The following is a 16,061-nucleotide window of genomic DNA, read 5'->3' as shown; positions in this document are numbered from 1 at the left end:
CCTGGCAAAGCTGTCCTTCAGAAATGAAGGCATAATTGCCCGAACAAACGAAAGCTGAATGAGTTTATCACCACTAGGCCTGCCTTACAAGAAATGCTAAAGGAGTTCTTCACGCCGAAATAAAATGATGCTCATTTACATCATAAAATCAGAGGAACACGGGTATATAACTTCCTGGTATTGGTAAATAATCAAAATCAGCTTATTTAATATGGTGATAGTGGCACATAATTTTCTTACAACTCTTGTTTAAAATTTTAAAAAAGTACTAAGAAGCTGTAACTTCTACAGTTGTTACTGTATACACAATATGAAAAATACTTAAACTGTAACATGTGACAGAGGAAGAAGTAAATGGTAATTGCAGAAATGCTACTGAAGTTAAGTTGTCATCAGCTTAAAATAGGATATCATAATTGTAAGATGGTTTATATAAGGCTCATGGTAACCACAGAGGAAAAATTTGTTACACAAAAGATCATGGAAAAGTGAAAGTACACCAGTACAAAAAGTCATCATCACAAAAACAGGCAGCAGGATAAGAAGCAAGGAACAACAAGCTACAAAACAGCAAAATAACAAAATGGCAATGGTAAGTCCTCCAGCAATAATTGCTTTAATCGTAAGGGATAAAATTCTTCAATCAAAGACACAGACCTGGCTGACTGACTTGTAAAGCAAAATAAAAAAATATACTGCCTACAAAAAGATTCACTTTAAAGACACAGACTGAGATGGAAAGGATGGAAAAAGGTATTTCAAGCAAATGGTAATCGAGAAAACAAAGGTAGCATTGCTGCCCTGAAATGTGGCTTTTTCTACCCACTGAAGCCGAATAAAAATTACAGAGACAGTCTGGATGAAATAGAAATGTGTGTTTAATACTCAACCGGTGGATAGGGGAACACAGTAGGCTTCTCCCTCAAGAAGTATGCTCCCCCCCTCCATGGGGAGTCTAGGGGCTTACACAAGAAGAAGGCTTGCCATCCGGAGTCGGTGATGAGGAACAAAGATGTTTGGATTTTGTCTTCTTCCTCTTGCATTGTTTCAAAACCAGTCGTAGACTGGTGTCAGTAACCCAGTAATTGAGTCTGACAATCCCGTGGCTCTGCAGCCTTCTTGCTGATGGGTAACGACAAGACAAGAGACTGCTGTAAAGATGAGCACCAGTTACAGGATGTATTTGGCATAGAGTCAAAGAATAGTAGGTGTGAAATGTATAGCTCATACAGAGTTAGGGGACATTGCAGAGTTAGGAGCAGTTAAAGTAAAAACAAAAAAACTATGAATGTTCAGGCCTTGCTCACTGTTCTGTTTATCTTCTTTGATCTCAAGAAAGGGAAAGAATAAAAACTTGATTCCTCTTTTTTCCTTTCCACTGCAACAGTAGCCATACTCATATCAGGAAAAATAGACACTAAGCTAATTCCAGTTGAGCTATTTCAAATCCTGAAAGATGATGCTGTGAAAGTGCTGCACTCAATATGCCAGCAAATTTGGGAAAACTCAGCAGTGGCCTCAGGACTGGAAAAGGTCAGTTTTCATTTCAATCCCAAAGAAAGGCAATGCCAAAGAATGTTCAAACTATCACACAATTGCACCCATCTCACACGCTAGCAAAGTAATGCTCAAAATTCTCCAAGCCAGGCTTCAACAGTACATGAACCATGAACTTCCAGATGTTCAAGCAGGATTTAGAAAAGACAGAGGAACCAGAGATCAAATTGCCAACATCTGTTGTATCATCAAAAAAGCAAGAGAGTTCCAGAAAAACTTCTGTTTTATTGACTACGCCAAAGCCTTTGACTGTGTGGATCACAACAAACTATGGAATATTCTGAAAGAAATGGGAATACGAGACCACCTGACCTGCCTCCTGAGAAATCTGTATACAGGTCAGGAAGCAACAGTTAGAACCGGACATGGAAAAACAGACTGGTTTCAAATAAGTTCCAAATCCTTGAAAGGAGTAAGTCAAGGCTGTGTATATTGTCACCCTGATTATTTAACTTATATGCAGAGTACATCGTGCAAAATGCCAGGCTAGATGAAGTACAAGCTGGAATCAAGATTGCCGGGAGAAATATCAATAACCTCAGATATGCAGATGACACCACCCTTATGGCAGAAAGTGAAGAGGAACTAAAGAGCCTCTTGATGAAAGTAAAAGAGGAGAGTGAAAAAGTTGACTTAAAGCTCACCATTCAGAAAACTAAGATCATGGCATCTGGCCCCATCGCTTCCTAGCAAGTAGATGGGGAAATAATGGTAACAGTGAGAGACTTTATGTTTTTGGGCTCCAAAATCACTGCAGATGGTGACTGTAGCCATAAAATTAAAAGACGCTTGCTCCTTGGAAGAAACCTGTGACCAACCTAGACAGCATATTAAAAAGCAGGTACATTACTTTGCCGACAAGGTTCTGTTTAGTCAAAGCTATGTTTTTTCCAGTATGGATGTGAGAGTTGGACTATAAAGAAAGCTGAGCGGCAAAGAATTGATGCTTTTGAACTGTGGTGTTGGAGAAGACTCTTGGACTTCAAGGAGATTCAACCAATCCATCCTAAAGGAAATCAGTCCTGAATATTCATTGGAAGGACTGATGCTGAAGCTGGAAACTCCAATACTTTGGCCACCTAATGCAAAGAACTGACTCCATGGAAAACACCCTGATGCTGGGAAGGATTGAAAGCAGGAGAAGGGGATGACAGAGGATGAGATAGCTGGATGGCATCACCAACTCAATGGACATGAGTTTGAGTAAACTTTGGGAGTTGGTGATGGACAGGGAGGCCTGGCATGCTGCAGTCCACGGGGTTGCAAAGGGTCAGACACAACTGAGCAACTGAACTGAACTGAAACTAAAAATGATAAAAAGAATGTCACTATATAATGATAAAGGGGTCACTTCATCAAGAAGATACGCCAAATGTAAGTAGTTAGGCACACACCCAACATTAGAGCACCTAGCTATATAGAGCAGAACTACAGAACTATATAAAACAGAACTACAAGGAGAAATAAACAGAAATAAGCAACAGCAAATATTTGGGGACTTTAATGCCCCATGGTCAATAATGGTGGCTTCCTGGTGGTTCAGCTGGTAAAGAATACACCTGCAATGTGGGAGACCTGGGTTTGATCCCTGGGTTGGGAAAATTCCCTGGAGAAGGGAAAAGCTACCCACTCCAGTATTCTGGCTTGGAGAATTCCATGGACTGTATAGTCCATGGGGTCACAAAGACAGATCATCTAGACAGAAAATCAGTAAGGAAACAATGGATTTGAACAGCACTTGACTAAGTTGTAACAGACATATACAGAATATTGTGTCTAATAACAGCAGGATATACATTCTTCTCAAGTGCACTCAGAACATTTTCTAGCATGATCATATGTTAGGCCACAAAACAAGTTTTAGCAAATTCACAAAGACTGAAATCTTATCAAATATCTTCTTTGATCACAATAGTATGAAACTGGAAATCATAACAGAATGAAAACTAGAAAACTTGTGAATACATGGAAGTTAAATACTTACTTAAATACCAATAGATCAAAGATGAAATTAAATGAGAAAAAGTATCTTGAGACAATTGAAAATAGAACCAAAACATACAGACTTATAAGGTACAGCAAAAGTAGGTCTCAGAGGAAAGTTTATATCTATAAATATGTACCTCAAGAAAACAGATCTCAAATAACCTTTTACACCTCAAGAATCTAGAACATGAACAAACTAAGCCTAAAGTTAGGCAGAAAAGGAAATAGCGTATAGAGCATTAAAAAATAAAACAGAGACTAGAAAAACAATTGGGAAAAATTAATAAAACTAAGGTCTGGCTCTTTGAAAAAATAAATATTTGTTTATTGAGATAAACCAAGGGGAAGAGGGAGATTTTCTGATAATATAGAAATACAAAGGTTCATAAAGAAGCTTCAGTGACCAACCATACGCCAACAACAAAAACAGTAGATAAATTACTAGATACACAGAACCTATCATGACTCAATTAGGAAGAAATAGAAAATCTAAACAAACCAATTACTAGGAGAGTATTGAATCAGTAATCAAAAATCTCCTAAAAAGAAAAGTCCGGGACCAGATGTCTTCTCACTGATAAATTTTACCAAACATTTGAAGAATAACACCAATCCTCAAAATATCCAAAAATATTGAAGAAGAGAGAACACTTCCAAACTCATGTCACAAGGCTAGCATTTCCCTGACACCAAAGCAAGATAAGGACACCTCAAAAAAACAAAACTACAGACCAATATCCCTGATAAACCTAGGTGCAAAATTTTTCAACAAAACAGCCAACCCAATTCAGCAGCCCATTAAAAGGATCACACACTATGACCAAGCAGGATCCATTCCCGGATGCAAGAATAGTTCAACATATGCATACCGATAAATTCTATATGTCACACTAGCAGAATGAAAGATAAAATCATGTGATTATCTCAATAGATGCAGGAAACGTTTCGACATAATTTAACATCCGTTCATGATAAAAAGTCTCAACAAACTAGCTAGAGGAAAAAAATGCACCTCAGTATATAAAGGAAGGCCATATATACCAAGCCCCACCTAACACCATACTCAGAGGTGAAAGACTGAGGACTTTTCCTCTAAGACCAGGAACAAGACAAGGACGCCCACTCTCATCACTTCTAGTCGACATAGCACTGGAAGTCCAAACCAGAGAAATCAGGCATGAAAAATAAAAATCTTCCAAACTGGACAGGAAAACATAAATTTGTTTGTAAATGACATGATTTTATGTATAAAAAAGCCTAAACATTCAATCAAAAAACTGTCAGATCAGTGAATTCAGTAAAGCTGCAGGATACGAAATTCAAGATACATAAATCAAAAATATTTCTATATACTAACAATGACTTATCTGAACAAAACAAACCCTCTCATTTACAATAGTATCAAGAACAGTAAAATACTTAGCAATAATTTTCACCAAGGCAATGAAAGATCTCTACATTGAGAACTATAATACAGATGAAAGAAACTGAAAAGTAAAATAAAAGACACTCCATGATCTATGAATTGAAAGAATATTGTTAAAATATCTGTACCACTCAAAGCCACCTATAGATTCAATCCCTATCAAGATTCCAATGGCATTTTTTACAGAAGAAAAAAAAATCCTAAAATTCATATGAAACTACAAAAAACCCTGAATAGTCAAAGCAATACTGAGAGAAAAACAACGATGCTGGAGGCATCACGGTTCCTGAATTCAAACTATACTATATAAAGACAGAATAATAAAAAGCACTGCGCTCAGTCACTTGGTGTCCAACTCTCTGCGAGCCCGTGGATTGTAGCCTGCCAGGCTCCTCTGTTCATGGGAATTCACCAGGCGAGAATACTGGAGTGGGTTGCCATGCCCTCCTCCAGGGGATCTTCCCAACCCCGGGATTGAAACAGGTCTCCTGCATTGCAGATGGATTCTTTACTGTCTGAGCCACCAGGGAAGCAATAAAAGCATTACGTTACTGGTATAAAAACAGATACATAAACCAATGATGCAGAATTGAGAACCAACGCACATACAGTGAGCTAATACAGAAAGAGAGCCAAGAATACTCAATGGAGAAAAACTGTCTAATAAATGGTGCTGGGAAATTGGATATTCACATGTAAAAGAGTGAAATTAGATCCTTCTTTTTACATCACTCACCAAAAATTAACTCGTAAAGGATTAAGACATTAAATAAAACCATGAAACTCCTGGAAGAAAACAGGAATAACGCTTCCTGACATGGGTCTGGGCAATGATTTTTTGCATATGATATCTGAAGCACAAGCAGCAAAATAAAAAACAAGTGGGACTACATCGAACAAGAAAGCCCTGCATAGCAAAAGAAATAGTAACAAAACAAAAAGACAGCCGAAACAATGGGATTAGATATTTGCAGATCATACTAAGAAGGGGGTTAATATTCATAATATGTAAAGAACTCCCAGAACTGAAAAAACCAATGGTCAAAGGACCTGAATAAACATTTTTCCAAGAAGGCACACAGAGGGCCAATAGACGTATGAAAAGGGTAGTTTACATCACTAATCAGGGAAATTAACTCACAACCACACTAAGTTATCACCTTACACCTATTAGACTGGCTGTCATCAAAAAGACAAGAGAACAAATTCTGGAGAGGACGTGGAGGGAAAGGAACCTTTGTGCACTGTTAGTGGGAATGTAAATTGGTTACAGCCACCATGCAAAACAGCATGGAGGTTCCTCAAAATTAAACATAAATCTGCCATATTACCAACAAGCCCACTTCTGGGTGTATATCCAAAGGAAGCAAAATCCCTACATCCAAAGATAACTGTACTCCTATCTTCATTACAGCATTACTTACAATAGCTAAGATATGGAAACAACATAAGTGTCCATCAACAGACAGATAAAGAAAATGTGGTGTATAGACAGTGGAATACTGTTCAGCCATAAAAAGGAAACCCTGCCATTTGCAACAGTATGAACAGACCTTGAGAGTATTATGCTACGTGAAATAAAGATAAATACTGTATGATCTCACTTACACGTGGTATCTGAAAGACTCAGATTCATAGAAAAAACACCAGATTTGTGATTGCCAGACTCAGGGAGTAGAGCGAATGAGATAAAAGTGATCAGAAGATACAGACTTCCAGTCATAAGGTAAATGAGCACAGACTATGTAATGTACAACATGGTGATCCTTGCCGATGCTGTATGGTATATTTGAAAGGTGGTAAGAGAACAGACACTCTAAAGTTCTCATCACAATGTAAGGTAATGGATGTTAACTTATTTTGTAAATAATTTCATACTATATGCACAGGTCATTATATGTGCTATACATCTTAAATTTATATGGTATTATATATCAATTTTCTCAAAACTAGAGGAAAAAAATAATAAAAAGTAATTTGTTTTATTGCTGTCTACAGGAAGTTATCTGTCAATCTTATGTATTTTATTTCATGATTGACAGACATTTGGGGAGAGGAGAGTTCAGTATTAATTTCAAATACTTTATTAAAATTTTTTCTTTCTTCTAAAAGAGACTTGAATGTTCTGTCTAAAAGCATAATTCTTTGAAAAAAACATACTCCAAAATAACTGTAGTGACAGAGTAAACTGAATTTCATGATTTTGTGTACTCAATTTATTTATCTTTGTTTTCTATCATTTTTATTCTACTTTTCATAGAGGTGGAGACAAATGAATTTCCTTGTAACCTTTCCATTAATTGTAACCATTGTTATGGACTGAGTGCTTGTGCCCCCCTAAATTCATATACTGAAACCATAATCCCCAATGTGACAGTATTTGGAGGGTGGAGCCTTTGGGAGATAATGAGAACCTCATGGGATCCTCATGATGGGATTAGCACCATTATAAAAAGAGGAAGAGGTGGGAGATTTCTCCGCCATGAGAGGATACAGCAGGAAGGCAGCTATCTGTAAACTGGCCAGGGAGAGGCGTCTAACCAGAACCAGCCATGCTGGTACCCTGATCTGGGACTTTCCAGGCCTCTGAATTATGAGAAATCATGTCTGCTATTTACGCCGCCCAGCCTATGCATTTTGTTATAGCACCCCAAACCAACTAAAACATGTTTAATAGCTGATCCTGGTAGAATTTTAAACATTGCTTTTCGAAAAAAAGAAAATGTGATTTATAAGATTGGATAAAAATGGCCTTAACTCAAATATTTCATGCAAAGTAAAAGCTGTACGTTCTCATATACTAAATAAAGCTATTTCAGTTCTTTTCCTATTTAAAAATTACATAGGATGCAACACTGTCTTAGAAAAACCAATGTATATAATATAGCTGTCTACTCAGGATCCAAAGTCCCTAGGCTGCCTTCAGAACATCAGAAAGGAACATGTGTGCAACAGCAAACGAGAGAGGCAGTTCTGTTCTCCTGTTCTTTGAGCCCAGACACAAGCCAGGAGTTTAACCTAATCCATGACCAGAATCTTAAACGCACTGTGTCCAGTCCAGGTGTTTCACTGGGGAGTTTCCAACTCCAAAGCTAGTCCTCTGAAGCCCCTAAATTGCCTTTCTGAATAAATGGTATGAAATGTGTGACCCGTCCCCCAACCTTTAGGAGAACAAGGCTTCTTTCCTTAACAGACTTCCTGTGACTCCCTCCACAACCATCACCCTAACCCTCTGTATATGTAATTATGCCTGGATTTGTAAATTTAATGTATATGTTTATTCATATCATTCAGAAACCTCATCTAAGAAAAGCTGCAGATTACTGGAGCGGCAGAGACACTGAATCACATCTTAGGGCAACAGTCATGAGGTTGACTCTGCATTCCTGCAGTTTTACTTTGTGACTTCCTGTTTGCATTAGTAAACGCGTTGACAACTATGAAATAGTTTGACTTTTAATAAGTAAACTGTGTGAACTGGTAATACTGATGATACATTATCCTATAATACTGTTTCTGAATTTTTAAATTGCCTTTTCAAGATTTCCTCAGAAAGATAACAGGCTCCCTCTAGTGGGGAGTGACCATTATAATTGAATTATTTTATTTACTTCAAAGCTGTGTAACTTCATAGTTGCACTTTGTTGGAAGGAAAAGAGGCCTTTTCTGGCTCTTGACATTTGTTTATTTCTCTGAGTAACATTTATTTTTCCATTTCTGATTTCTTCTGATTATATCAGGGCATGTTGACAGGACAGTCATGATTTAAAGGCATGTCGATAATGTGAACTGCTCTTTTATAAGCAAAGAGAAATGAGGTTACCAGTGGATTCCTACATGTTAACTTCAGCAAACTTTTGTTAGGAAATATATATATATATATACTGTGTACAGATTTATGTAATTTATAAATATATAAATTTTTATAATACAACTTAACTCTAAAACCTTTATTTTGACAAGTAATGAGCTAGAAGTCTGCTTTTTGACCTCTGAGTTCCGATTAATTTTACAGAAAGTGAGCCTTGTTCACTTTGGCTTCTCTTTCTTTATGAGGAAAAAACAACCAAAATCCTATACTGTTTTTTTTAAAAAAATAATTAGCTTTCTGTCCCATATCATTTATACTCAAAACTAAAACTGCCTTTTTATAGAGCTTAATTAAATATTAAAATGTTAATTCTGAATCATCAAAAAAATTAAAATTGCACCCAGGCAAGGAAGTAAGTAATCTATTACAGAAATGGATGTTGGTTTTACAATTGGTAAAGAAGAAAAAGAAAACATTTTATTGAAATTTAGTGTTGAGACTGACATATACCCCGAACGGATAAATAACCTGTAGCCAACTCTAGGAGGAATGGTCACAGCAAGTTATAGAAACTTTCAGCTTTAGAGTCTCACTTATAGATCATCTATTAATTCCAAGTGTGTGATTAATTGCTGTTTGGTAACTCTCAACAAAGTCATTCTGCAGTGCAGGGAAGCTGGCTCTCACCAAACCTTTGTTTTCTTATGCTCTTACAGCACGTCAGATGCTTGGTTTCGGAACGCTAGTCAGCACTTCCAACACCTACGACGGCTCTGGCACTGTGACGGTGGAGACGGACCATCCCCTGCTCTGGACCATGGCCATCAGAAACTGACCAGCAATGACCTCCGTCGCTGTGCCTCTGACATACCTCATTTGCCAACATCATGCTCAACAAGAACAGGCCACCTTGGCTGGCAGGACTCTAAACCTGTCCCCTGGGAAGCTCGCGCGTTTTAAAGACTGTTCATGGTTTGATCATTCAGGTAACGCTGTAAATGAGAGATTTCAGTTTTACTGGGACAGGGGTGGGGGGGTCGTTATGATAAAGTAAATATGCTCTAGTAGATTCCGTTGGAAAACTAACATGGATCATCTCAGTCTAAAATTCAGTCCTGATTACTCTTATTAATCACTCCATGCACCCCCAGAAAACAGTTTGTAATTTTGAAGCTCAGAAAGCTCTGAGGTTCCATAGTGTCCAGCACATACACCTCCTGTTGATCCTTAAATGCTGCTTCTATCTAATAATATTAGCTCTCTCAGTCTTATGTGGATTCTCTTTCACTGAAAAAAAATAATTCCTTCTAGCTTGGGATGCTAGAACCGCACCATTTTATTCTGACCTTAACAGTTTGGGGTATTATCTTTTAATGATAAATAAAAAATCACTAGGCTGATTATTAAAATTTAAAACAAGAAGAACCCACCCAGCTGCTTTACGTAACGGAAACGCAGTGTTGCTGCAAAGAAGGAGAGCAGCCTCTCTCTCCTCTCTGGTGCTGTGACGGAGGGAGGGTCGCGCTGTAAGTGGAGAATGAAAGTGGGGCCGGTTGAACTAGCATGCAGTTGTGCATAGTTAATCATTAGAGATCATTTGTAAATTATTTATGCAAATACATGTGAAGCTGAATCCAGATGTGAAATAAAAATATTTAGTTATCAGCGTGCCTGTCTGTGGTCAGTTTTTCAAGAAGACCGTCCATTTTCTCACCTGTATTTTATGATGACCAGTCTTTCTTAATGTTACGGGTGCCCCTCCCAAAAACAGCTGCTCAAAGGTTGATTGACAGCTGCGGTTCTTCACACACCTGATTTTCGAGAGCAACCCAAGGTGGCGGGTAATGCTTTCTCTAGCCTCCACGGAAGTTACTTTCTAGAGACCCCCTGCTACCTGTTCACGCCGCATCTATAACGTGGGGATTATAGGAAGCACCTGTCTACTTTGCTGGACTTCGGAAGGAGGGACAGGTTAAACTGCTTTCAAAGATCGCTGCACGTGCTAGAGAAAAAAGAACCAACAGAGGAAAGGAACTAGCTCCACGGTAGAGAGAGTGCAGAAAATCGGTGGAGGACGCCCTCTAGGGAAGCAGAAGGGACCAGAGCACGGCTGTGAGTACCGCGGTGCCCCTACAGCCAGTGCTGCGGTGCGAGAGCCGGTCCTCCAGCCTTCTGCCTCCTCTTGGCACAAATGCAGAGCCCAGAGCTGCCGTGCCTGTACCGACCCCCGCCCCCGCCCGCCGCGGAGACAGCCTTGCAGAGGGTCTGGGGTACAAAGCAAACCTGAACCAAAAAGGAAGGAGTCGGGGAGGGGGGATAAACTGGGGATTTGGGGTTAACAGAGGCACGCTACTGTATACTTATAAAATAACAAGGACCTACCGTGGAGCCCAGGGAGCTGCATTTCAGTATCCTGAGATAGCCTAGAGTGGAAAAGAGTCTAGAAAAGAAACACACCTAAAACGGAAGCAGCACACCCGAAACACTGTGAATCCACTACTCAGCCACGTCCTGTCCTGCGTCCCGTGCACGCTCAGTTGTGGCCGGCTCTGCCACCCTATAAACTGGAGCCCGCCAGGCTCCTCTGTCCGTGGGATTCTCCAGGCAAGAGTACTGGAGTGGGTTGCCATTTCCTTCTCCGGGGGATCTGCCCGACCCAGGGATCGAACCCGTGTCTCTTGCATCTCCAGGTGGATTCTGTACCACTGAGTCACCAGGGAAGCCCCATACTTCCTACTTCAATTTAAAAAGCTTTAAAAAAAAAAAAAAGCTGAGTCAAGCACCAACTCCTTCGTTGACTCATGTAACTGAGAACCACCAGCAGGAAAGGTGGAGAAGGAAATGGCAACCCACTCAGTATTCTTGCCTGAAGAATTCCATGGACCGAGGAGCCTGGCAGGCTATAGTCCATGGAACTGCAAAGAGTTGGACATGACTGAGTGACTAACCAACAGAAAACAGCTGCAAACCACTGCCCCAGAGGGTGCCCACCCTAAAGGCCGACGCTAGAAAGCGGGGAGGAGCAGTGGGAGAGGGCGTGACCTCCCCAGGACGTTACTGATTTCTGGTTCACTGGCCGTTCCAGACTCGTTTGTCATCTACTGATTACTAAAGATATATTCACAGCCTATGAAGTATGAAAGTATGTCCACTGTTCTGAGATTTTCCTGCAAGAGACCCGTGCCCTATGTACCCTGAAAATGTTGCCAGCAATAGTAAGTGGATGCTTGGCAAGAAGAAGAGTTGGCTGAAGTTGAGGGGGAACAAAAGCACTGAGATTTATCCCAGACTCCCCATTGGAGGCCTTCCCCACAGGACAGGGCTCCTCTCCCGATCCTGCCAGGCTGCTGGAGAGCTAGACATCTGCCTGGAAAATATCCATGGACTGAGGAGCCTGGTAGGCTACAGTCCATGGTGTCGCGGAGAGTTGGACACGACTGAGCGACTTCACTCCCACTTATCCCTTAAACTCCCAAAGTGCAGTTTCCTCTTTATGTGCTTCCTCACCATACCGTTGCTTCCCTGGTGGTTCAGTGGCAGAGAATCCACTTGCCAGTGCAGGAGATGTGGGTTTGATCCCTGGCTTGTGAAGATCCCCTGGAGGAGGAGGAAATGATAACCTGCTCCAGTATTCCTGCCTGGGAAATCCCCTGGAGAGAGGAGCCTGGTGGGCTCCAGTCCCTGGGGTCACAGAGAGTCAGGCTGGACTGGGCATTCAAACAAGGACTCACTCACTCACTGTTCTTACTCCAACACAGGGAGACTGATTATAGACCTCAGGGGGCCCCCTGTGAAATTTCCGAGCCTCCCCAGGCAGCCCTTCCTGCCACCCCCTTAATCCAGATCCTGACCTCCCGCATGCAGCCAGAAGAGAAACAGGAAGCCAGGCTCTGCCAGGAAAGTGGCCTGTGCTCCCTGGCCCTTTTGACTTCACTCTGCTGCTCCTCCACATGAGTCAGATTGGGAGCTTTTGTGACTCGGGATGGTCACCCCAAAATGCCCTCTGGCTGCCCGAGTCACTGAGGAGTGAAAACACACTAGGATCAACTTCTCTTCGGGTGGCCGGGAACATCTGAAGATGGCTGTAGTGTGGGAACCCTGGAGTCACAAGTGACTACGAAATGTAAGTTTTGAAAAATTGTTAATGTTTTTTCGTTGTAGTAAAGGTCACACAATATAAAACATCCGTTTTGACCATACTCAACTGCACCATTCAGAGGCAGTAAGTACATTCACATTACTGTGCGACTCTCAGCATCATCCATCTCCCGAATTTTTCACCTTCTGATCTGAAACTCTGGCCCCAGTAAACACTAATATCCCCACCCAGCAGCCTTCAGCATCTGGCATCTGCCAATGAATTTGTCTACTCTAGGTATCCTGTACAAGAGGAATCAAATAGTATTTGTCTGCACCTCTTGTATACTGGAGTGTAAAATGTAGTTAGTTTTCTTTGCGGTTCAAGGAACTGGGGATGGACCACACCCCTGGACACAGGTAAGGCAGAATAATACGTGTTCATTTTTCTACTAAGGAGACAGAGCAGTTTTCTCCTGGGCAGGGCACTAAGGCCATTTCACTTGTTCCAGGGGATCGGTCTGGACAAGGAGAAGGTGGCCATGACTGCCTGGGCCTTCATGAAGGTAACTGCTCAAGGTTTCGTATCTTACATGTGCTGAATGCATTTTAAGCAGACCTGGCTTACCACTCCTGTCCAAATTCATGCCTCCAAAGCTTTGGAACAACCAAAATAAAGCCGTGCATGGATTTGATGTGACTGAGACATGCTATCTGCCCAGTCCACAAAGCAGCAAGAAACCACTCTTCTCTCCCCTAAGGCTCTGTGATTATAAAGGAAATAAGGTCTGAATTGTGCCTTTCAAATTGTTTTGATCATGATCCACAAGAAATACAATCTGTCTTGTAACTAGTCTGTACACACACATGCCCCTGATAATTTTATTCTAGACTGGAAAACACCTAGAAATCTCTTCTAGATTGAAAAAAATAACAGCAAAGGGTAAAGTAAAATGCACACAGGGACTTTTTTTAAAAGAGCGAGAGAGAGAGAGTGTGTGTGTGTGTAAGGGTTCTGCGTTAGGCATACGTGTCTTTCCTAAATGTAGGACAATGTGAATATAATTTACCATTTTATCTTCACCACTAATAATAGTTTTTATTCTCAAATGTGGGCTAAGAGGAATAACCCACCAATGACAACAGGCTAAATGTGATCCTATTGGGGAATAATAAAGTCAATTTAACTTCATTAGGAATGGTGAGGAGAGCTAGATTATTTAAGTTGTGTCTAAATCATTCTACTCATAATAAATGATCGCCATACCTGAGGAAGATTAAAACTGAAGCCGCAAGGTCAAGCCATTCCCTGGCAGTCAATATATATGGAATGGAAACTTCCTGGCTCATACAGTAGTTTACCCTTCCTTGTCCACAGCAGACTGCACTTATCAATCATACTTTTCTTCTGTGATGAGCCCCAGGCTGAGTCATTTCAGAACAGTGCTGCAGGCAGCCCTGAGCAGTTATTCAGCATTGGCCTGGCACCCACGGGGGCTCAGAGCTAATGTGCCATCTCACCACTGTGCACAGAACAGCTACAGTTACAACCCGGGAGAGAGGTCAAGGCAACACCATTCTTCTTCCCAGGTAATGGATAAATAAACAGATCCAAGGACTTGTTCCCTGTGTACTTAATTCTACCATTGAAAGCAAGCTCTTTGTACAATACACAGCAGACAAAAAAGAAAAACTAAGACCATCCCTGCAAACACCTTGAAAAATATCCACAAGCACCGAGACCACCCGCAGCTAAGAAATAAGAAATTTCTCGTAATTTCTCATATAGCTAGTCCCCGAGAACCAAGCCATCTCACATAATACTCTTAGTCCAAGGTAGAAAAGGGTTTTAACTCACAGTGAAAGAACTGATCAGAGTAAGATTACAACTTATGACTGAATTGTTTCTTTTTTTTTCCTCTTTATTTTTAATTTGGTCTCTGGTTCCTATGACTTTTCTTTTTATTTTATTTTTGTCTATTTTTTTTTCTTACATATGCTCCCCATCCTGACCCCCCTCCCACCTCCCTCCCCCTCCCATCCCTCTGGTTCATCCTAGTACACCAACCCCGAGCATCCTGTGTCATGCATCGAACTTGGACTGGAGGGTGGGATGATTTGGGAGAATGGCATTGAAACATGTATATTATCATATGTGAAATGAATTGTTTCTTTTAAAAATACCTTTAGGGCCTCCCTGGTGGCTCAGTTCAGTTGCTCAGTCATGTCCGACTCTTTGAGACCCCGTGGACTGCAGATTGCCAGGCTTCCCTGTCCATCACCAACTACCAGAGCTTACTCAAACTCATGTCCATTGAGTCCGTAATGCCATCCAACCATCTCATCCTCTGTCATCCCCTACTCCTCCTGCCTTCAATCTTTCCCAACATCAGGGTCTTTTCAAATGAGTCAGTTCTTCCAATCAGGTGGCCAAAGTATTGGAGTTTTAGCTTCAGCATCAGTCCTTCCAATGAATATTCAGGACTGATTTTCTTTAGGATGGACTGGTTGCATCTCCAACAGACTCTCAAGAGTCTTCTCCAACACAAAAGTTCAAAAGCATCAATTCTTTGGCACTCAGCTTTCTTTATAATCCAACTTTCTCATACATATATGACCACTGGAAAAACCATAGCCTTGACTAGACGGACCTTTGTTGGCAAAGTAATGTCTCTGCTTTTTAATATGCTGTCTAGGATGGTCAAAACTTTTCTTCCAAGGAGAAAGTATCTTTTAATTTCATGGCTGCAGTCACCATCTGCAGTGATTTTGGAGCCCAGAAACATAAAATCTGTCACTGTTTCCATTGTTTCCCCATCCATTTGCCATGAAGTGATGGGACCAGATGCCATGATCTTAGTTTACTGAATGTTGAATTTTAAGTCAACTTTTTCACTCTCCTCTTTCATCAAGAGGTTCTTTAGTTCTTCTTCGCTTTCTGCCATAAGGGTGGTGTCATCTGCATATCTGAGGTTATCGATATTTCTCCCAGCAGTCTTGATTTCAGCTTGGCTTCATCCAGCCCAGTATTTCTCATGATGTACTCTGCATATATGTTAAATAAGCTGGGTGACAATATACAGCCTTGACGTACTCCTTTCCCAATTTGGAACCAGTCTGTTGTTCCATGTCCAGTTCTAACTGTTGTTTCTTGACCTGAATACAGATTTCTCAGGAGGCAGATCAGGTGGTCTGGAATTCCCA

General features: G+C 40.8%; 1 protein-coding gene across 6 annotated transcripts in view; it reads left to right on the top strand.

The window, feature by feature from the left end:
* TPK1 (thiamin pyrophosphokinase 1) overlaps positions 1-10,464 on the top strand; it is a 392,426-nt gene extending 381,962 nt beyond the window's left edge. For 2 of the 6 annotated variants that reach the window (XM_055421434.2, XM_055421433.2), the window contains exon 8: positions 9,497-10,451. In XM_055421434.2, the coding sequence (XP_055277409.1) occupies positions 9,497-9,615 (119 nt within the window). In that variant the 3' untranslated portion in view covers positions 9,616-10,451. Of the gene's footprint in view, positions 1-9,496 lie in introns of all 6 variants that reach the window. The other 4 variants (XM_055421431.2, XM_055421430.2, XM_055421432.2 and 1 more) reach the window with 3 other exon arrangements.
* Positions 10,465-16,061: the final 5,597 nt, after the last annotated feature.

Source organism: Moschus berezovskii, chromosome 3 (assembly GCF_049115385.1).
Source record: "Moschus berezovskii isolate FMDL1 chromosome 3, NW_MosBer_1.0, whole genome shotgun sequence".
In the NCBI taxonomy this organism is placed as follows: domain Eukaryota; kingdom Metazoa; phylum Chordata; class Mammalia; order Artiodactyla; family Moschidae; genus Moschus; species Moschus berezovskii.
The sequence above is the reverse complement of the archived record's forward strand: the minus strand, read 5'-3'. Positions and strand labels throughout refer to the sequence as shown.